Source organism: Aythya ferina (assembly GCF_964211825.1).
Source record: "Aythya ferina genome assembly, chromosome: W".
Lineage (NCBI taxonomy): Eukaryota > Metazoa > Chordata > Aves > Anseriformes > Anatidae > Aythya > Aythya ferina.
The window spans coordinates 11592097-11609416 of record NC_140313.1 but is presented as its reverse complement, the minus strand read 5'-3'; the positions used below and the strand labels follow the sequence as shown (position 1 = coordinate 11609416).

Here is a 17320-nt window from a genome sequence, read left to right as displayed (position 1 = left end):
GAGATAACAATAGGCTATCCGCAGAATACACTGGGTTTTTGGGACATAGCCTGCAAATTGGAAAGAGAGCAAATTTTAAACTCATTTAGGTGATCCTAAAAAAAAAAAAAAAAAAAAAAAAAAAAGACACTCCTTAAGATTAAGGAAGAGGGCAAGACTGGATAGGGAACTGGTGCTGTGGCTTGGAAGGTCTGCCAAGGGCTGCAACCCCTTCGGGCTGTGACCGCTGATCACTATGGCCCTTACCGGACCTCTTCTAGTCCTACTTGGGGTGAGTTCCTTAACCCAGGCTACGGCCAACAACTGCAGTCAATGTATAGTAACTACTAGAAGGGGACAGCTAAGTTCCCAAACCTTGGTGTATCATACAGTCTATGACTTTAAAGACCAGAAAATAGGAAGCTGCATTTATAACCAAACTCAGTACGTTCTATGCAAAGAAGGCAACAGAACTGTATGCTATGATCCAAAAGAACTCCCTTATCAATATTGGGTCGAAATGAAGACAAATTTGGAAGCAGGCAGATTAATTGGGACAAGTGAGGTTATAGCCAATTTGCGCACATCAGTGTTGGCAATCTTTGATACATGCGATATTATAGATGATGATCTAGACACTAATTGTGGGAGTTTAGAATGGAGACAGTATTATAGTAATCAGCCAAAATACATCTGCCCCGGTGGGGGGCAATGTCAAATAAATCCTGATTATGTACCTAGTCAAACAACAAGATATCAATTGGCACACCTATGTGGAAGGAGGGGATGGTCCTGTGTATGTTGGGATACTGCAGGCTGGGGATATGATAATCAGTGTGGGAATTTACAAGCTAATCAATGTGGGAATTTAAAAGCTTCAATCACAAGGGGGCGAACAAACAGTAGTTGTACAACCCGTACCTGCAATATAGTAAATCTAACTCTTATAAATTTAGAAATTTGGAAACAGAAAAAAAATAACCAAAATTGGACTTAAGATATATGGACCTGGAGAAGACCCCGGTGTGGTTATTAATATTGAGATCAAAGAAAGGACAAAAGAATCAGTGCAACATAGACTGTTATTCAACTCATTTTATCATGAAATGGAAACAGGAGTGAAATATGAAATCCCCACAGTTGCTAAAAATCTATTTGTAAATCTGGCTGAAAATATTGCTAAGTCATTGAATATAACTAATTGCTATGTCTGTGGTGGAACAAATCAAGGTGAACAATGGCCGTGAGAGGCTATGGAGAGCAACATAAGCAGTCCCCAAGTATGGAAAACCATGAAAAAGGGTAATAGGAAACAACAATGGGTACTCCAAATGAGTATAATTGGAAGGAGTTGTTGGCAAAATCTAAAAAACAAAGGAAGACAAGTAGGTAACCTGGAGTGTGAAGGGGGTTACCTATGGAATGAAACTCAGAATAGCTGGAATAATCAATTTAAAAATTGGACCAATGGAACAAACATAACAAATGGTTGGCCAACTCCTGAAGGACATTATTGGATTTCTGGCAAACTAGCCTATGCATATTTGCCAGAGAATTGGACAGGATCCTGTGTATTAGGAACTATAAGACTCAATTTTTTCTTGTTACCCATAAATCGGGGAGAGCAATTAGGAGTCCCAGTGTATGTTGAAGTTGATGAGCTAAGAAAAAGGTGCCATAAACGAAGCTTACAAATCGGACAATGGAAAGATGATGAATGGCCTCCTGAGAGAATCATTGCCTATTATGATCCAGCTACATGGGCAGAAGACAGATCCTGGGGTATAGGACCCCAATATATATGCTTAATAGAATAATTAGGTTACAAGCTGTAGTAGAAATAGTTGTAAATAAAACCAGAGATGAATTTGGATTAATTGCAAAGCAAAATACCAATATGAGAACTGCTTTGTATCAAAATCGCTTAGCTTTGGATTATTTACTAGCACAAGAAAGAGGAATCTGTGGAAAATTTAACCTTAGTAATTGCTGTTTAGAGATTGATGATGAAGGAAAAGCTGTAAATGAACTTGTAAAAGAAATGAAGAAAATTGCACATGTCCCAGTTCAAACTTGGAATGGAATCAATATAGGAGGATTATGGGGAGACTTTATGGGTGTTGATTGGCTTACTAAAATTGGGATGGTTGTACTGGGGATATGTGCAGGATTCTTAATAATTCCATGTTTAATACCTTGTTTTACCAGACTAATACACTCGGTTATACAAGAAATGCAAATATCTGCGGTACCTGTTGACCCAGAACCAGGGAAAGAGAAAACCCATTCCCTGATGATAATAAAAACGAAAGAAGATCCAAAATTGATACCAATTCGGCAAGTATTGACTCGACTGGAAAGGAAAACATGAATCAATACCATCAAAAAGGAGATGGGGGATTGTGAAATATGTTCATCTGATTCGTGTCAATATGGAACAATGCTAGGGCCGCATGATGGAATGTGACCTTCTGTCTTACATACCCTTGTATAACCACAAGTCTGAGAGAAACAGAGTGGTTAGTGTATGTTATAAATGGCTCAGTCTTCAAAATAGGACTATAATAAAAGTTTACAATTTATTAAAGGAATAGAGGTAAGCAAACAGCACTGGGTGCGCCAGGAGTCTCTGCTCCACCAAGACACACACCAGTTACATCAAGCAGCTGATTTTTATGTTCCTAGGCTAATACGTATTCATTACTACTTCTAAAAAAACACAGGGTTATTATAATTAGTTTTCGGAATCCAAACCCTCCTACTGGAGAATGCGTATCAGTCTCTGGTGGTCCCTCTGGGGGTCTCTGGGGGTCTCTCGTGCTGAAGGCTCATAGTCTTCCTTCCTCTTGTCCTTCTCCTTTGTCCAACATGGCTCTATGTCAGAGACTTGTGCAGAGTCCCCTGCAAGCTTTGTCTTTTAGTTGTTCTTCAGCTCTCCCCGTCTCCATAATCTCCTGGCCAGATATCAGAGACTTGCATAGTGTCCCATGCAATAGTCATAATAGTTTGCAGTTATTCTGAAACTCCCCAGATATCAGAGACTTCAAGGAAAAGCCTACAAATACATTTCCCTTCAAGCTCTCTATTGACACGAATTGCTAAAACATTCCTTTGCAAGATACAAGAACTATATACATTAACCACTCTGTTTTTCTTAGACTTGTGGTTATACAAGGGTATGTAAGACAGCAGGTCACATTCATCATACCATGTGGCCCTAGCCTAGGGCCATATTGACACAAATCAGATGAACACATTTGTCCTGGTTTCAGTTAGAAGAGAGTTAATTTTCTTCCTAGTAGCTGGTAGAATGCTACGTTTTGGCTTAGGATGAGAAGAGTGCTGATAACACCCTGATGTTTTAATTGTTGCAGAACAGTGCTTATACCAAGCCAAGGACACCTCAGCTTCTTGCTCTGTCCTGCCAACAGTCAGGCTGGGGGTGCAATAAGAGCTGGGAGGGGACAGACCCAGGACAGGTGACCCAAACTAGCCAAAGGGGTATTCCATACCATCTGACGTCATGCTAAACAATATATACGGGTGGCTAGCCAGGGGAGGGGGCCGGACTGCTCGGGGTTAGGCTGGGCATCGGTCAGCGGGTGGTGAGCAATTGCATTGTGCATCTCTTGTTTGTACACATTATTAGTAGTAGTACTATTATCATCATTGTATTATTATTATTATTATTATTATTATTATTATTATTTTGTTTTATTAAACTGTCTTTATCTCAACTCACGGGCTTCACTTTCCATCTCTCTCCCCTGTCCCAGAGAGGGAGGGGGGAGGGTGAGCGAACGGCTGCGTGGTGTTTAGCTGCCGGCCAGGTTAAACCACGACAGCCATTTTGGCGCCCAACGTGGGGCCCGAAAGGTTGAGATAACGGCAGATCTGACCAGAGTGTGTTAAACTAAAATTGGTATAAGTATTAGACCTGCTTAATAGTCACTTGTCATAATGCTGATTGCTTTAATCTCAACTCTGCTGCGCCTGTTTTCCAAATTGAGTATTATAGCACATTATTTTCCGTATTTGCTCTCTGTCATGTTGTTTATCCTCTCCGGGCCCTGGTTTCAGATCATTATGGTACTGAGTGTTGTAGCAGTGGCTTATGAGATGATGAGATATCTGGTCATGACTCTAACTTGGTATTTGTACTCAGTAACATCATCGACTCTGTACTTTGGAAACTGTATCTTGGAAACTATTAGCAATTATACCTGTTGCCTTTTTTCATTAGGGAGTAAATCTGTGGAGGGGAGAGGGGAAGATATTTTTTCTTACTTGATCACTCCCCCATTCTCCTTCACCACCCCCTTATCCTCCTTGATCACTCTGCCTTCCTCCTTCACCACCCTCTTATCCTCCAAGCTTGTTACAATAGCTCTCCAAGATATTGAATATCCTTGGGATACTCAGACCAGCATAGTCTTGTTGTTCTGCCTCCTGAATGCACTTCAGGTTCTGCTTTAAGTTAAACAACTACTTAAGAAGCTCTTCCGGAGATCTGCCCGGAGGCAGTATAGTTGTGGGTGGCAGGGAGTATGGGAGGATATGGGCAGGCATCTAGAGCAGTTGGCACCCCCAGTGTTTTGGAAATTCACCCCTGAACAACTGCAAAATCCTCAAAAACTGGCAGAATGCTTGAGAAAAAGGTGTCATGACTCTGGCAGTTCCAAAGTGACACAAAACATTGTAACGTGCTGGGGCCTGGCTCATGCCTATCGAGCTGCCATTGATACTGCTATCAACTTAGTGACAGACCCTGCGGCCACTCTAAGTCCTGTGACAGATCCAACGGCCACTGTGACCCCTACGGTGGACTCTGCAGCCACTCCAGTTCCAGCTCCTGCAGCTGCTCCAATTCCAGCTCCTGCAGCCGCTCCAGTTCCAGCTCCTGCAGCTGCTCCAGTCCCAGCTCCTGCAGCCACTCCAGTCCCAGCTCCTGCAGCCACTCCAGTTCCAGCTCCTGCAGCCTCTCCAGTTCCAGCTCCTGCCGCTGCTCCAGTTCCAGCTCCTGCAGCCGCTCCAGTTCCAGCTCCTGCAGCCACTTGTGTTGGGTCTGTCTGAGCTGGAGTCACCTTTTCCCTGCAGCAGCCCACACAGTGCTGTACTCTGCACTCGTAGCTGGAACAGCACTGATATCACTCCAGTGTTGTGTCTATTGCTGCATAGTGCTGGCACAGCATCAGGACTCCTTCCAAGCCCCCAAGAGCCAGCAGACTGGGGGTGGGCAAGTGATGGGGAGGGGACATTGCTGGGGCAGCTGACCTAAACCAACCAAAGGGATATTCCATAACACCTGATGTCACACTCAGCAATAAAAGGGGGGGGCTCTCGTGGGGGAGGGGGCTGTTCCTCCTGAACAACCACTACGCGTTTGGGGCCCTGCTTCCCAGGACGTGGCCGAACACCGCTCGCTGATGGGAAGTAGAGAATAATTTTTCCTCTCTCTGTGCTTCCGCGCGGACTGATTGCTTCTTTTGTCTCTGTTTTTTTCCTCCCATTCCCTTTCCCTTTAATTAAACCTTTCTTATCTCAACCCTCGAGTTCTCTGTGTTGTATTTTCTCCCCCTTCCTCTTTGAGGAGAGGGGGAGTGAGAGAGCGGTTGTGGTGGAGCTCGGCTGCCCACCTGAGTAAAACCACCACAGTCCTTTTTGGCGCCCAACGTGGGGCTCGAGGGTTGAGATAACAATAGCATTGATTGAAGTATTTACAACTAACATATTGGTAGTCATAATGCTCGGTTTTCTGGTAATACTTTTCTGTGTGGATATGTTGTATATAGCCCACTCTCTGTTTTCTTTTTTCCTTTACATCCGATCGGAGAAAGTGTTGAAGTCTGTGCTTGTTTTTTTTATCATGTTGTGCTGTAACATACTGGCCTTCAGTTTTGTTTGGTATTCAAACCCGGCATTGTTATCCTCCTGGTCTCCTGGAGATTATCTTATTGAAAATATTAGGAATTACAGTGCCTTCTACTTTTCTCCCTGTGGGCTAATTACAGCAGCCTTTCAGTATCTTGGATACCCCTGGTCAGATATTATCCTCCTATCACTAGGTCTAGTGTTTGTCATCTTCCCCAAAGTAAAGCAATTTATTAAGAATATTATTCAAGGACCTGTCCCCAGACAAAGTTGTGGGTGGCAAGGTGTGTGGGGGGATTTGGGCAGGTACCTATCACGGTTTTCTCCTCCAATGGTTCTAAATTTCACCCCTGAACAAGTACAAAATCCAAGAAAACTGGTGGAATGTTTGAAAGACGTATGCCCTGACCCTGGCAATACTAGAGAACTCCACCAGCTGGCTGCACTCTGCTGGGGTCTGGCTTACGCCTATCAGATGTCAATTAACATTGCCCAGCACCCTCAAGGGGATAGAGAGGCTCCTGAATTTGATAATGAGACAGCACACACTGTGACCACCCTAGAGGACCGACCATCTATGGTATCAGTGGCCCCTGTAGTAAAGACGAAACAGTGGAAACGGAGATCAGGTCGTTTAGTAAGGGAAGAAGCTCCTTCTACGGATGAGGGAGAAGAGGAAAAGGCAAGTGGCTCTAAAGCAGCGTTATCACGGCAACATCGCAAAGAAGAGACTGAAATCATAGATGAATCAGAAACTACTCGGTCTCTATCTCTGAGTGAGCTGCGAGAAATACGGAAAGACTTCAGTCGCCATCCAGGTGAGCACATCCTCACTTGGCTGCTTCGATGCTGGGATAGTGGGGCCAATACCCAACAGCTAGAAGGCAACGAAGCCAAGCAGCTGGGATCCCTTTCTAGAGAAAGACTCATTGATAGAGTAATTGGAAGAGAGGCACAAGTCATCAGCCTCTGGAGGCGAATCCTAACAGCAGTGAAAGAAAGGTATCCCCACAAAGAGGATATTGTCTACCAAGTAAACAAATGGACCACTATGGATAAGGGCCTCCAGCAGCTGCGGGAATTAGCTGTGCTGGAGATGCTTTATAGTGATTTAAACAATGCCCAGGCACCTAAAGACCCCGATGAAGTGCAATGCACAGCGTCCATGTGGCGGAAGTTTGTACGAGCTGCACCCCCAACACATGCCAGCACACTGGCAGTCATGGGTTGGGACGAGGGGATGGGGCCAACTGTGGATACCGTGTCCAACCAGCTTCATAAATATGAAGAAAATCTCTCTCCCCCAGTACGGGGCTGCATTTCAGCTGTGGAGAAACTGTCCCAACGGTTAGATGAACACATAGCTTCGTCCTCACCTAAACGGAAAAATCTTTCGGCCATCAAGCGCCAGCAGTCCCCGGCTCAAACAAGGGAGAATCCGGGACGCACACCGCGAGGTACCTTGTGGTTTTATTTACGTGACCACGGGGAAGATATGAGGAAGTGGGATGGTGAACCGACCTCGGCCCTAGCTGCTCGGGTACGTGAGCTACGGAAAGATACAACAGCAACAAAGAGGGCCCCTAGGAAGATTGCTGCCCCAGTTTCTGTTGAACAGTCCCCCAGAGGCAGTAGAAGGAATAGTATTACTCCTGACCCTGATGAAGAGATTTCTGCTTCACGTTTGGAAGAAATAATTGATAGATACTCCGACCAGGATTAGTGGGGCCCTGCCTCTGGCCAGGTAGAGGAGAGGGACAACCGGATTTACTGGACTGTGTGGATTCGATGGCCTGGCACACCGGAACCGCAAAAATATAAAGCTTTAGTGGACACGGGCGCACAGTGTACCCTAATGCCGTCAGGCCACCAAGGGGCAGAACCCATCTCTATCTCCGGAGTGACGGGGGGATCCCAAGAGCTAACCATATTGGAAGCTGAAGTGAGTCTAACTGGGAATGAGTGGCAAAAGCACCCCATCGTGACTGGCCCAGAGGCTCCGTGCATCCTTGGCATAGACTACCTCAGGAAAGGGTACTTCAAAGATCCAAAAGGGTACCGGTGGGCTTTTGGCATAGCTGCCTTGAGCACAGAGAAGATTAAGCAGCTGTCTACCCTGCCTGGTCTCTCACAAGACCCTTCTGCTGTAGGATTGCTGAGGATTGAAGAACAGCAAGTGCCAATTGCGACTACAACTGTGCACCGGCGGCAATATCGCACCAACCGAGACTCCCTGATTCCTATCCATGAGTTAGTTCACCATCTGGAGAGCCAAGGAGTGATCAGCAAGACTCATTCACCTTTTAACAGTCCTATATGGCCAGTGCGGAAGTCCAATGGCGAGTGGAGGCTAACAGTGGACTATCGGGGCCTGAATGAAGTCACACCACCACTAAGTGCAGCAGTGCCAGACATGCTAGAACTCCAGTACGAACTAGAGTCAAAGGCAGCTAAGTGGTATGCTACAATTGATATTGCTAATGCATTTTTCTCTATCCCTCTAGCAGCAGCATGCAGGCCACAATTCGCTTTCACTTGGAGGGGCATTCAGTATACTTGGAATCGACTGCCCCAGGGGTGGAAACATAGCCCTACCATCTGCCATGGACTGATCCAGACGACACTGGAACAGGGGAACGCTCCTGAACACCTGCAGTATATCGATGATATCATCGTATGGGGTAACACAGCAGAAGAAGTTTTTGGGAAAGGGAAGAAAATAATTCAAATTCTTCTGAAAGCTGGATTTGCCATTAAACAGAATAAAGTCAAGGGACCTGCACAGGAAATCCAGTTCTTGGGGGTAAAATGGCAGGATGGACGTCGCCACATTCCGACGGATGTGATCAACAAAATAACAGTTATGTCTCCGCCAACTAGCAAAAAAGAAACACAAGCTTTCCTAGGTCTTGTGGGATTTTGGAGAATGCATGTGCCAGGCTATAGCCAGCTTGTGAGTCCTCTATATCGAGTGACTCGAAAGAGGAACTCTTTCGAGTGGGGCCCCGAGCAACAACAGGCCTTTGAACAACTCAAACAAGAAATAGCTCGTGCAGTAGCCCTTGGGCCTGTCCGTACTGGACCAGCTGTGCAAAACATACTGTACACTGCAGCTGGGGAGCATGGGCTCACCTGGAGCCTCTGGCAGAAGACCCCAGGAGAAACTCGAGGCCGACCTTTGGGGTTCTGGAGCCGGGCCTATCGAGGATCAGAAGCCAATTACACCCCAACTGAAAAGGAAATATTAACAGCATATGAGGGGATTAGAGCAGCTTCAGAAGTTGTTGGTACAGAAGCACAACTTCTCTTGGCCCCACGGCTACCTGTGTTACATTGGATGTTCAAAGAGAAAATCCCCACTACACATCATGCAACCGATGCTACGTGGAGTAAATGGGTAGCGTTAATTACACAGCGGGCTCGAATGGGGAAACCCAATCGCCCGGGAATCCTGGAAGAGATTATGGACTGGCCAGAGGGCAGGGATTTCGGAGCACCGACAGAAGAAGTAACGCGTGCTGAAGAGGCACCACCATACAATGAGTTGCCAGAAGACAGAAAGCAATATGTGTTGTTCACTGATGGATCCTGCCGTGTGGTAGGGAGCCATCGGAAGTGGAAAGCTGCTGTGTGGAGTCCCACACGACAAGTTGTGGAGGCCATGGAAGGAGAAGGTGAGTCAAGTCAGTATGCAGAAGTGAAAGCTATACAACTGGCCCTAGAAATTGCTGAAAGAGAAAAGTGGCCGGTACTGTATCTCTACACTGACTCATGGATGGTGGCAAATGCGCTATGGGGGTGGCTGCGACAATGGAAACAGAACAACTGGCAGCGCAGAGGTAAACCTATCTGGGCTGCTACCCTGTGGCAAGATATTGCTGCCCGGGTAGAAAACCTGGCTGTAAAGGTACGTCATGTAGATGCCCATATGCCTAAGAATCGTGCTACCGAAGAACATCAGAACAACGAAGAAGTAGATCGAGCTTCAAAAATTGAAATAGCTCAGGTGGACCTGGACTGGGGACGTAAGGGTGAACTGTTTGTAGCTCGATGGGCTCATGAAACATCAGGACATCTGGGGAGGGACGCCACATATAGATGGGCTCGTGATCGAGGGGTGGACCTGACCATTGAGGCCATCACACAGGTTACCCATCAGTGTGAGACCTGTGCTGCAATTAAACGAGCCATGAGGGTAAAGTCTCCCTGGAACAGGGGGAGATGGCTTGGATTTCGATATGGTGAGGCCTGGCAGATTGACTACATCGGACCACTTCCACAAACCCGCCAAGGCAAACGGTACATACTCACCATGGTAGAAGCAACTACTAGGTGGCTGGAAACATACCCTGTAAACCATGCCACGGCCCGAAACACTATCTTGGGCCTGGAAAGGCAAGTGCTGTGGCGACATGGTACACCGGAGAGAATAGAGTCCGACAATGAGAGTCACTTCCGAAACAATTTGATCACTTCCTGGGCCAAGAGACATGGCATTGAATGGGTGTATCACATCCCTTATCACCCACAAGCCTCTGGGAAGGTTGAGAGGTACAATGGACTGTTAAAAACTATGCTGCAAGCATTGGGTGCTGGGACATGGAAACATTGGGATATAAATCTACCAGAGGCCACTTGGCTAGTTAACAACAGGGGGTCTGAAAGCCGTCCTGGTCCTGCTGAAACAAAACCCCTACACACTGTGGGAGAAGCTAAAGTCCCTGTAGTGCGTGTGGGGAAGTGGATGGGGAAGGCGGTGTGGGTTGCCCCTGCCTCGGGAAAAGGCAAACCCACTCGTGGGATTGTCTTTGCCCAAGGACCAGGGTATACCTGGTGGGTAATGCAGAAAGATGGGGATATCAAGTGTGTGCCTCAAGGAGATTTAACACTGGGAGAAAATTAATCTGTCATCCAAGTTATGTGTTGTAGGAGGACACTGCAGAACCAATGACAGGTCAACTTTGCAAGGAACCGGGCAAGTGCAACACTAATGTGAGCTAAGCTGGTGCTGGTGTCAAGAAAACCAACTTCGCCTGCCCTGAGTGACCACTTTGACAGATGAAGGCGAAACCATCAACAGTTTTTATGAGCATTTTGGGAAAAGACCTATAGAATAAAGAGAAGTACAGACATAAAAATGCTTCAATGGACAGAAAACAATGGTGATGAGAACATCTATATACTAAACTGTACCTGATTGTGACACAAATGTTATGGAATAAGGGGTGGAAGTTGTGTTGGGTCTGTCTGAGCTGGAGTCACCTTTTCCCTGCAGCAGCCCACACAGTGCTGTACTCTGCACTCGTAGCTGGAACAGCACTGATATCACTCCAGTGTTGTGTCTATTGCTGCATAGTGCTGGCACAGCATCAGGACTCCTTCCAAGCCCCCAAGAGCCAGCAGACTGGGGGTGGGCAAGTGATGGGGAGGGGACATTGCTGGGGCAGCTGACCTAAACCAACCAAAGGGATATTCCATAACACCTGATGTCACACTCAGCAATAAAAGGGGGGGGCTCTCGTGGGGGAGGGGGCTGTTCCTCCTGAACAACCACTACGCGTTTGGGGCCCTGCTTCCCAGGACGTGGCCGAACACCGCTCGCTGATGGGAAGTAGAGAATAATTTTTCCTCTCTCTGTGCTTCCGCGCGGACTGATTGCTTCTTTTGTCTCTGTTTTTTTCCTCCCATTCCCTTTCCCTTTAATTAAACCTTTCTTATCTCAACCCTCGAGTTCTCTGTGTTGTATTTTCTCCCCCTTCCTCTTTGAGGAGAGGGGGAGTGAGAGAGCGGTTGTGGTGGAGCTCGGCTGCCCACCTGAGTAAAACCACCACACCACTCCAGTTCCAGCTCCTGCCGCAGCTCCAGTTCCAGCTCCTGCCGCTGCTCCAGTTCCAGCTCCTGCAGCCGCTCCAGTTCCTGCAGCTGCTGTGGCTGGGTCAGAGAAATGAGCTGTAGCAGTGCAAGTTGACCCTGCAGAGGGTATTCCAACCCCTGTGGCAGACCCTGTAACGGGGTCAGAGAAGCGAGCTGTAGCAGTGCAAGCTGCCCCTCTAGAGAAGGTGAAAAAATGGTATAGAGATTCAGGTCGTTTAGAACGCAGAGAATCTTCTGCCAAATCTAGGTATAGAGACGACGACGATGTTGGGTCATCAGGGATTCAGGAGGAGGAAGATGAGGATGCCAAAAAATCAACAGTAACTACCCGAAGCCTATACCAGCGTGAGCTACGAGATGTGCGAAAAGATGTTGGTCGCTGTATAGGTGAGCAGCTTGTCACCTGGCTGCTCCGATGCTGGGACACTGGAGCTAATTGTGTGGAATTAGACGGCAGGGAAGCCAAGCGACTGGGATCCCTTGCTAGAGATGCAGGCATTGACAAAGCAATTGCAGATGGAGCACAATCTCACAGCCTCTGGAGGCGTCTCCTCTCAGCTGTGAAGGAAAGGTATCCCTTCAAGGAAGAACTTGTATGTCTACCAGGCAAGTGGACCACTATGGAGAAGGGAATCCAGTACCTGAGGGAATTAGCCGTACGGGAAGTGATTTATGAGGATCCAGACCTCAGACAAACATCCAAAGATCCAGATGAAGTCAGGTGTACACGACCCATGTGGCGGAAGTTTGTACGGAGTGCACCATCATCATATGACAGCTCATTGGCAATAATGGCCTGGAAAGAGGATGAGGAACCCACAGTGGATGAAGTGGCTAAACAACTCTGGCAGTACGAAGAAAGTCTCTCCTCTTCCCTACAGGCCTGCATCTCGTCTATGGAGAAACTTTCTGAAGAGGTCCACCAACTTAAAGAGAATCTATCTTCTTCCCCACCTGAACCAACCAGTGTCCACCGACCAAAAGAGAACACTTGGGAGAAACTTTCTGAAAAGTTTCACCAACTTGAAGAGAGATTATTCTCCTCCGCACCTGTACAAAGCAGTGTCTCAGCTATCAGGGGTAGGCGTTCATCCACACAAGGAAGACGATATGGTGGGTACTCACCCCGTGCCACCCTGTGGTTTTACTTACGTGACCATGGAAAGGACATGAGAAAATGGGATGGAAAATCTACCGCGACCCTAGAGGCACGGGTACGTGAGTTGCAAAAGAAAACAATCAAGAAAAAGGGATTCTCTGAAAAGTTTGCTGCTCCAACTTCCAGCAGACAGTCCTTCAAACACAGAAATGAAGAAGATTCTGACCAGGATTAGGGAGGCCCTGCCTCCAGCCAGGGGGAGGAAAGGGACAATCAAGTTTATTGGACTGTGTGGATTCAATGGCCTGGCACGTCAGACGCACAGAAGTATAAGGCTCTAGTAGACACCGGTGCACAATGTACTATAATGCCATCAAGCTATGAAGGGCCAGAGCCCATCTGTATTTGTGGAGTGACAGGGGGATCTCAGCAGTTGACTGTATTGGAGGCTGAAGTGAGTCTGACTGGGAATGAGTGGGAAAAGCACCACATTGTGACTGGCCCGGATGCTCCATGTATCCTTGGCATAGACTATCTTAGAAGAGGATATTGCAAGGACCCAAAAGGGTTCCGGTGGGCTTTTGGTATAGCTGCCTTAGAGACAGAGGGCATTAAACAATTATCTACCTTGCCTGGTCTCTCAGAGGACCCCTCTGTTGTGGGGTTGCTGAGGGTCGAAGAACAGCAAGTGCCAATTGCTACCACAACTGTGCACCGGCGGCAATATCGCACTAACTGAGACTCCCTGATTCCCATCCATAAGCTAATTTGTCAATTGGAGAGCCAAGGAGTGATCAGCAAGACTCATTCACCTTTCAATAGTCCCATATGGCCAGTGCGAAAGTCTAATGGCGAGTGGAGACTAACAGTGGACTATCGTGGCCTGAACGAAGTGACGCCACCACTGAGTGCTGCAGTGCCGGACATGCTGGAACTCCAGTACAAACTTGAATCGAAGGCAGCCAAGTGGTACGCCACAATTGATATCGCTAATGCATTTTTCTCCATCCCTCTAGCAGCAGAGTGCAGGCCACAATTTGCTTTCACTTGGAGGGGAGTCCAATATACTTGGAATCGGCTGCCCCAGGGGTGGAAACACAGCCCTACCATTTGCCATGGACTGATCCAATCTGCGCTGGAGCAGGGGGAAGCTCCTGAACACCTGCAGTACATAGATGACATTATTGTGTGGGGTGACACAGCAGAGGAAGTTTTCGAGAAAGGGAAGAAAATAGTCCAAATCCTACTGAAAGCCGGTTTTGCCATAAAACAAAATAAAGTCAAAGGACCTGCACAAGAGATCCAGTTTTTAGGAATAAAATGGCAAGATGGACGTCGTCAAATCCCAATGGATATGATCAACAAAATAACAGCTGTCTCCACCAACTAACAAAAAAGAAACACAGACTTTCCTAGGTGTTGTGGGGTTTTGGAGAATGCACATCCCAAATTACAGTCTGATTGTAAACCCGCTCTACCAAGTAACCCGTAAGAAGAATGAGTTTGAATGGGGCCCTGAACAACAACAAGCCTTTGAACAAATCAAGCAGGAAATAGTCCATGCAGTAGCCCTTGGGCCAGTTCGAACAGGACCAGATGTAAAGAATGGGCTCTACACTGCAGCCGGGGAGAACGGCCCCACCTGGAGCCTCTGGCAGAAAGAACCTGGGGAAACTCGAGGTCGGCCCCTGGGGTTTTGGAGTCGGGGATACAGAGGATCTGAGGCCCGCTATACTCCAACTGAAAAGGAGATATTGGCAGCATATGAAGGAGTTCGATCTGCTTCGGAGGTGGTCGGTACTGAAGCGCAGCTCCTCCTAGCACCCCGACTGCCGGTACTAGGCTGGATGTTCAAGGGAAGGGTCTCTTCTACGCATCATGCAACTGATGCTACATGGAGCAAGTGGGTTGCACTGATTACTCAGTGGGCTCGAATAGGAAACCCCAGTCGCCCAGGAATATTGGAAGTGATTATGGACTGGACAGAAGGCAAATACTTTGGGATATCATCAGAGGAGGAGGTGGGTCTGAAGAAGCCCCACTGTACAACCAGTTACCAGAGAATGAGAAGAAATATGCCCTGTTCACTGATGGGTCCTGTCGTATTGTGGGGAAGCATCGGAGATGGAAGGCTGCTGTATGGAGTCCTACGCGACGAGTTGCAGAAGCTGCTGAGGGAGAAGGTGAATCGAGTCAGTTTGCAGAAGTGAAGGCCATTCAGCTGGCTTTAGACATTGCTGAACGAGAAAAATGGCCAGTTCTCTATCTCTACACTGATTCATGGATGGTAGCAAATGCCCTGTGGGGATGGTTACAGTAATGGAAGCAAAACAACTGGCAGCGCAGGGGCAAACCCATCTGGGCTGCTGCACTGTGGCAAGATATTGCTGCTCGGGTGGAGAACCTGGCTGTAAAGGTATGCCACGTAGATGCTCATGAGCCCAAGAATCGGGCTACTGAACAACATCAAAACAACCAGAAGGTGGATCAGGCTGCTAAGATTGAAGTAGCTCAGGTGGACCTGGATTGGCAGCATAAAGGTGAATTGTTTATATCCCGATGGGCCCATGACACCTCAGGCCATCAAGGTAGAGATGCAACATACAGATGGGCTCGTGATCGAGGGCTCGTGACCTGACCATGGATGCTATAGCACAGGTTATTCATGACTGTGAAACGTGTGCTGCAATCAAGCAAGCCAAATGGTCAAAGCCTCTTTGGTATGGAGGACGATGGCTGAAATATAAATATAGAGAGGCCTGGCAGATTGATTACATCACACTCCCTCAAACCCCCAACGTCAAATGCCATGTACTTACAATGGTGGAAGCAACCACCGGATGGCTGGAAACATATCCTGTGCCTCATGCCACTGCCCGGAACACTATCCTGGGCCTTGAAAAGCAAGTCCTATGGCGACATGGCACCCCAGAAAGAATAGAGTCAGACAATGGGACTCATTTCCGAAACAACCTCATAGACACTTGGGCCAAAGGGCATGGTTTTGAGTGGGTGTATCACATCCCCTATCATGCACCAGCCTCCGGGAAAGTTGAACGATACAATGGACTGTTAAAGACTACATTGAAAGCAATGGGCGCTGGGACATTCAAAAACTGGGATACGTATTTGGGAAAGGCCACCTGGTTAGTCAATACTAGGGGATCTGCCAACCGAGCTGGACCTGCCCAATCAAACCTGTTACGTACTGTAGATGGGGATAAAGTTCCTGTAGTGCATTTAAGAAATATGCTGGGGAAAACAGTCTGGGCTACTCCTGCCTCAGGAAAAGGCAAACCCATTCGTGGAATTGCTTTTTCTCAGGGACCTGGATACACTTGGTGGGTGATGCAAAAGAACGGAGAGGTCTGGTGTGTACCTCAAGGGGATTCAATACTGGGTGAGAATAGCCCATGAATTGAATTGTACCATGTTAATTACCATATAATACTGTATGTTATCACTACCATGACTACTATATACCCTACATGAAAATGGTGACTAATTAGAATGTATGGAAAAGAGTGTAACCTGAGCATGACATAAATGGTATGGAATAAGGGGTGGATAGATGTCCTGGTTTCAGTTAGAACAGAGTTAATTTTCTTCCTAGTAGCTGGTAGAATGCTATGTTTTGGCTTAGGATGAGAAGAGTGCTGATAACACCCCGATGTTTTAATTGTTGCAGAACAGTGCTTATACCAAACCAAGGACATCTCAGCTTCTTGCTCTGTCCTGCCAACAGTAAGAGCTGGGAGGGGACAAACCCAGGACAGGTGACCCAAACTAGCCAAAGGGGTATTCCATCCCATCTGACGTCATGCTAAACAATATATACGGGTGGCTAGCCAGGGGAGGGGGCCGGACTGCTTGGGCTTAGGCTGGGCATTGGTCAGCGGGTGGTGAGCAATTGCATTGTGCATCTCTTGTTTGTACACATTATTAGTAGTAGTAGTATTATCATCATTGTATTATTATTATTATTATTATTATTATTATTATTATTTTGTCTTATTAAACTGTCTTTATCTCAACTCACGGGCTTCACTTTCCATCTCTCTCCCCCATCCCAGAGAGGGAGGGGGGAGGGTGAGCGAACGGCTGTGTGGTGTTTAGCTGCCAGCCACGTTAAACCATGACAACATTTCACGTGTATATAATTCTTGTAGCTTGTAAAAGAATGGACTAGCAGTTTGTGTCAATAGGGGCTTTGAAGGGTTAACATTGAGGCCCAAGTCTGGGTCTGGGAGAAAAGAAAATAAGGAGGGGTTTGAGATAACCTGAAGGGTTAGCTTTGAAGCTCAAGTCTGGGTCTGGGAGATTAGGGAATAGGAGGGAGTTTTTCTTCTTTTAGATAACTACAGACCATTGCACAAGAGGCACATAAATCTCTGATATCTGGCACAGAGACTACTAAACAAAGAGAGAAGGGAAAATGAAGAACAACTGAAGGACAAAGCCTGGGAGGAAGGCTACGAGCCTTCAACATGAGGGACC

At 47.1% G+C, this 17320-nt stretch overlaps 1 protein-coding gene and 1 long non-coding RNA gene across 2 annotated transcripts in view; both read left to right on the top strand.

The window, feature by feature from the left end:
• LOC311426268 (uncharacterized protein) overlaps nucleotides 1–10311 on the top strand; it is a 36532-nt gene extending 26221 nt beyond the window's left edge. Inside the window, exon 2 of the mRNA XM_084502509.1 lies at nucleotides 10246–10311. Coding sequence (XP_084358635.1) covers nucleotides 10246–10296 — 51 coding nt within the window. The 3' untranslated portion in view covers nucleotides 10297–10311. The remainder of the gene's footprint in view (nucleotides 1–10245) is intronic.
• LOC311426402 overlaps nucleotides 1–17320 on the top strand; it is a 579678-nt gene that overhangs the window by 138081 nt on the left and 424277 nt on the right. The window lies entirely within an intron of this gene.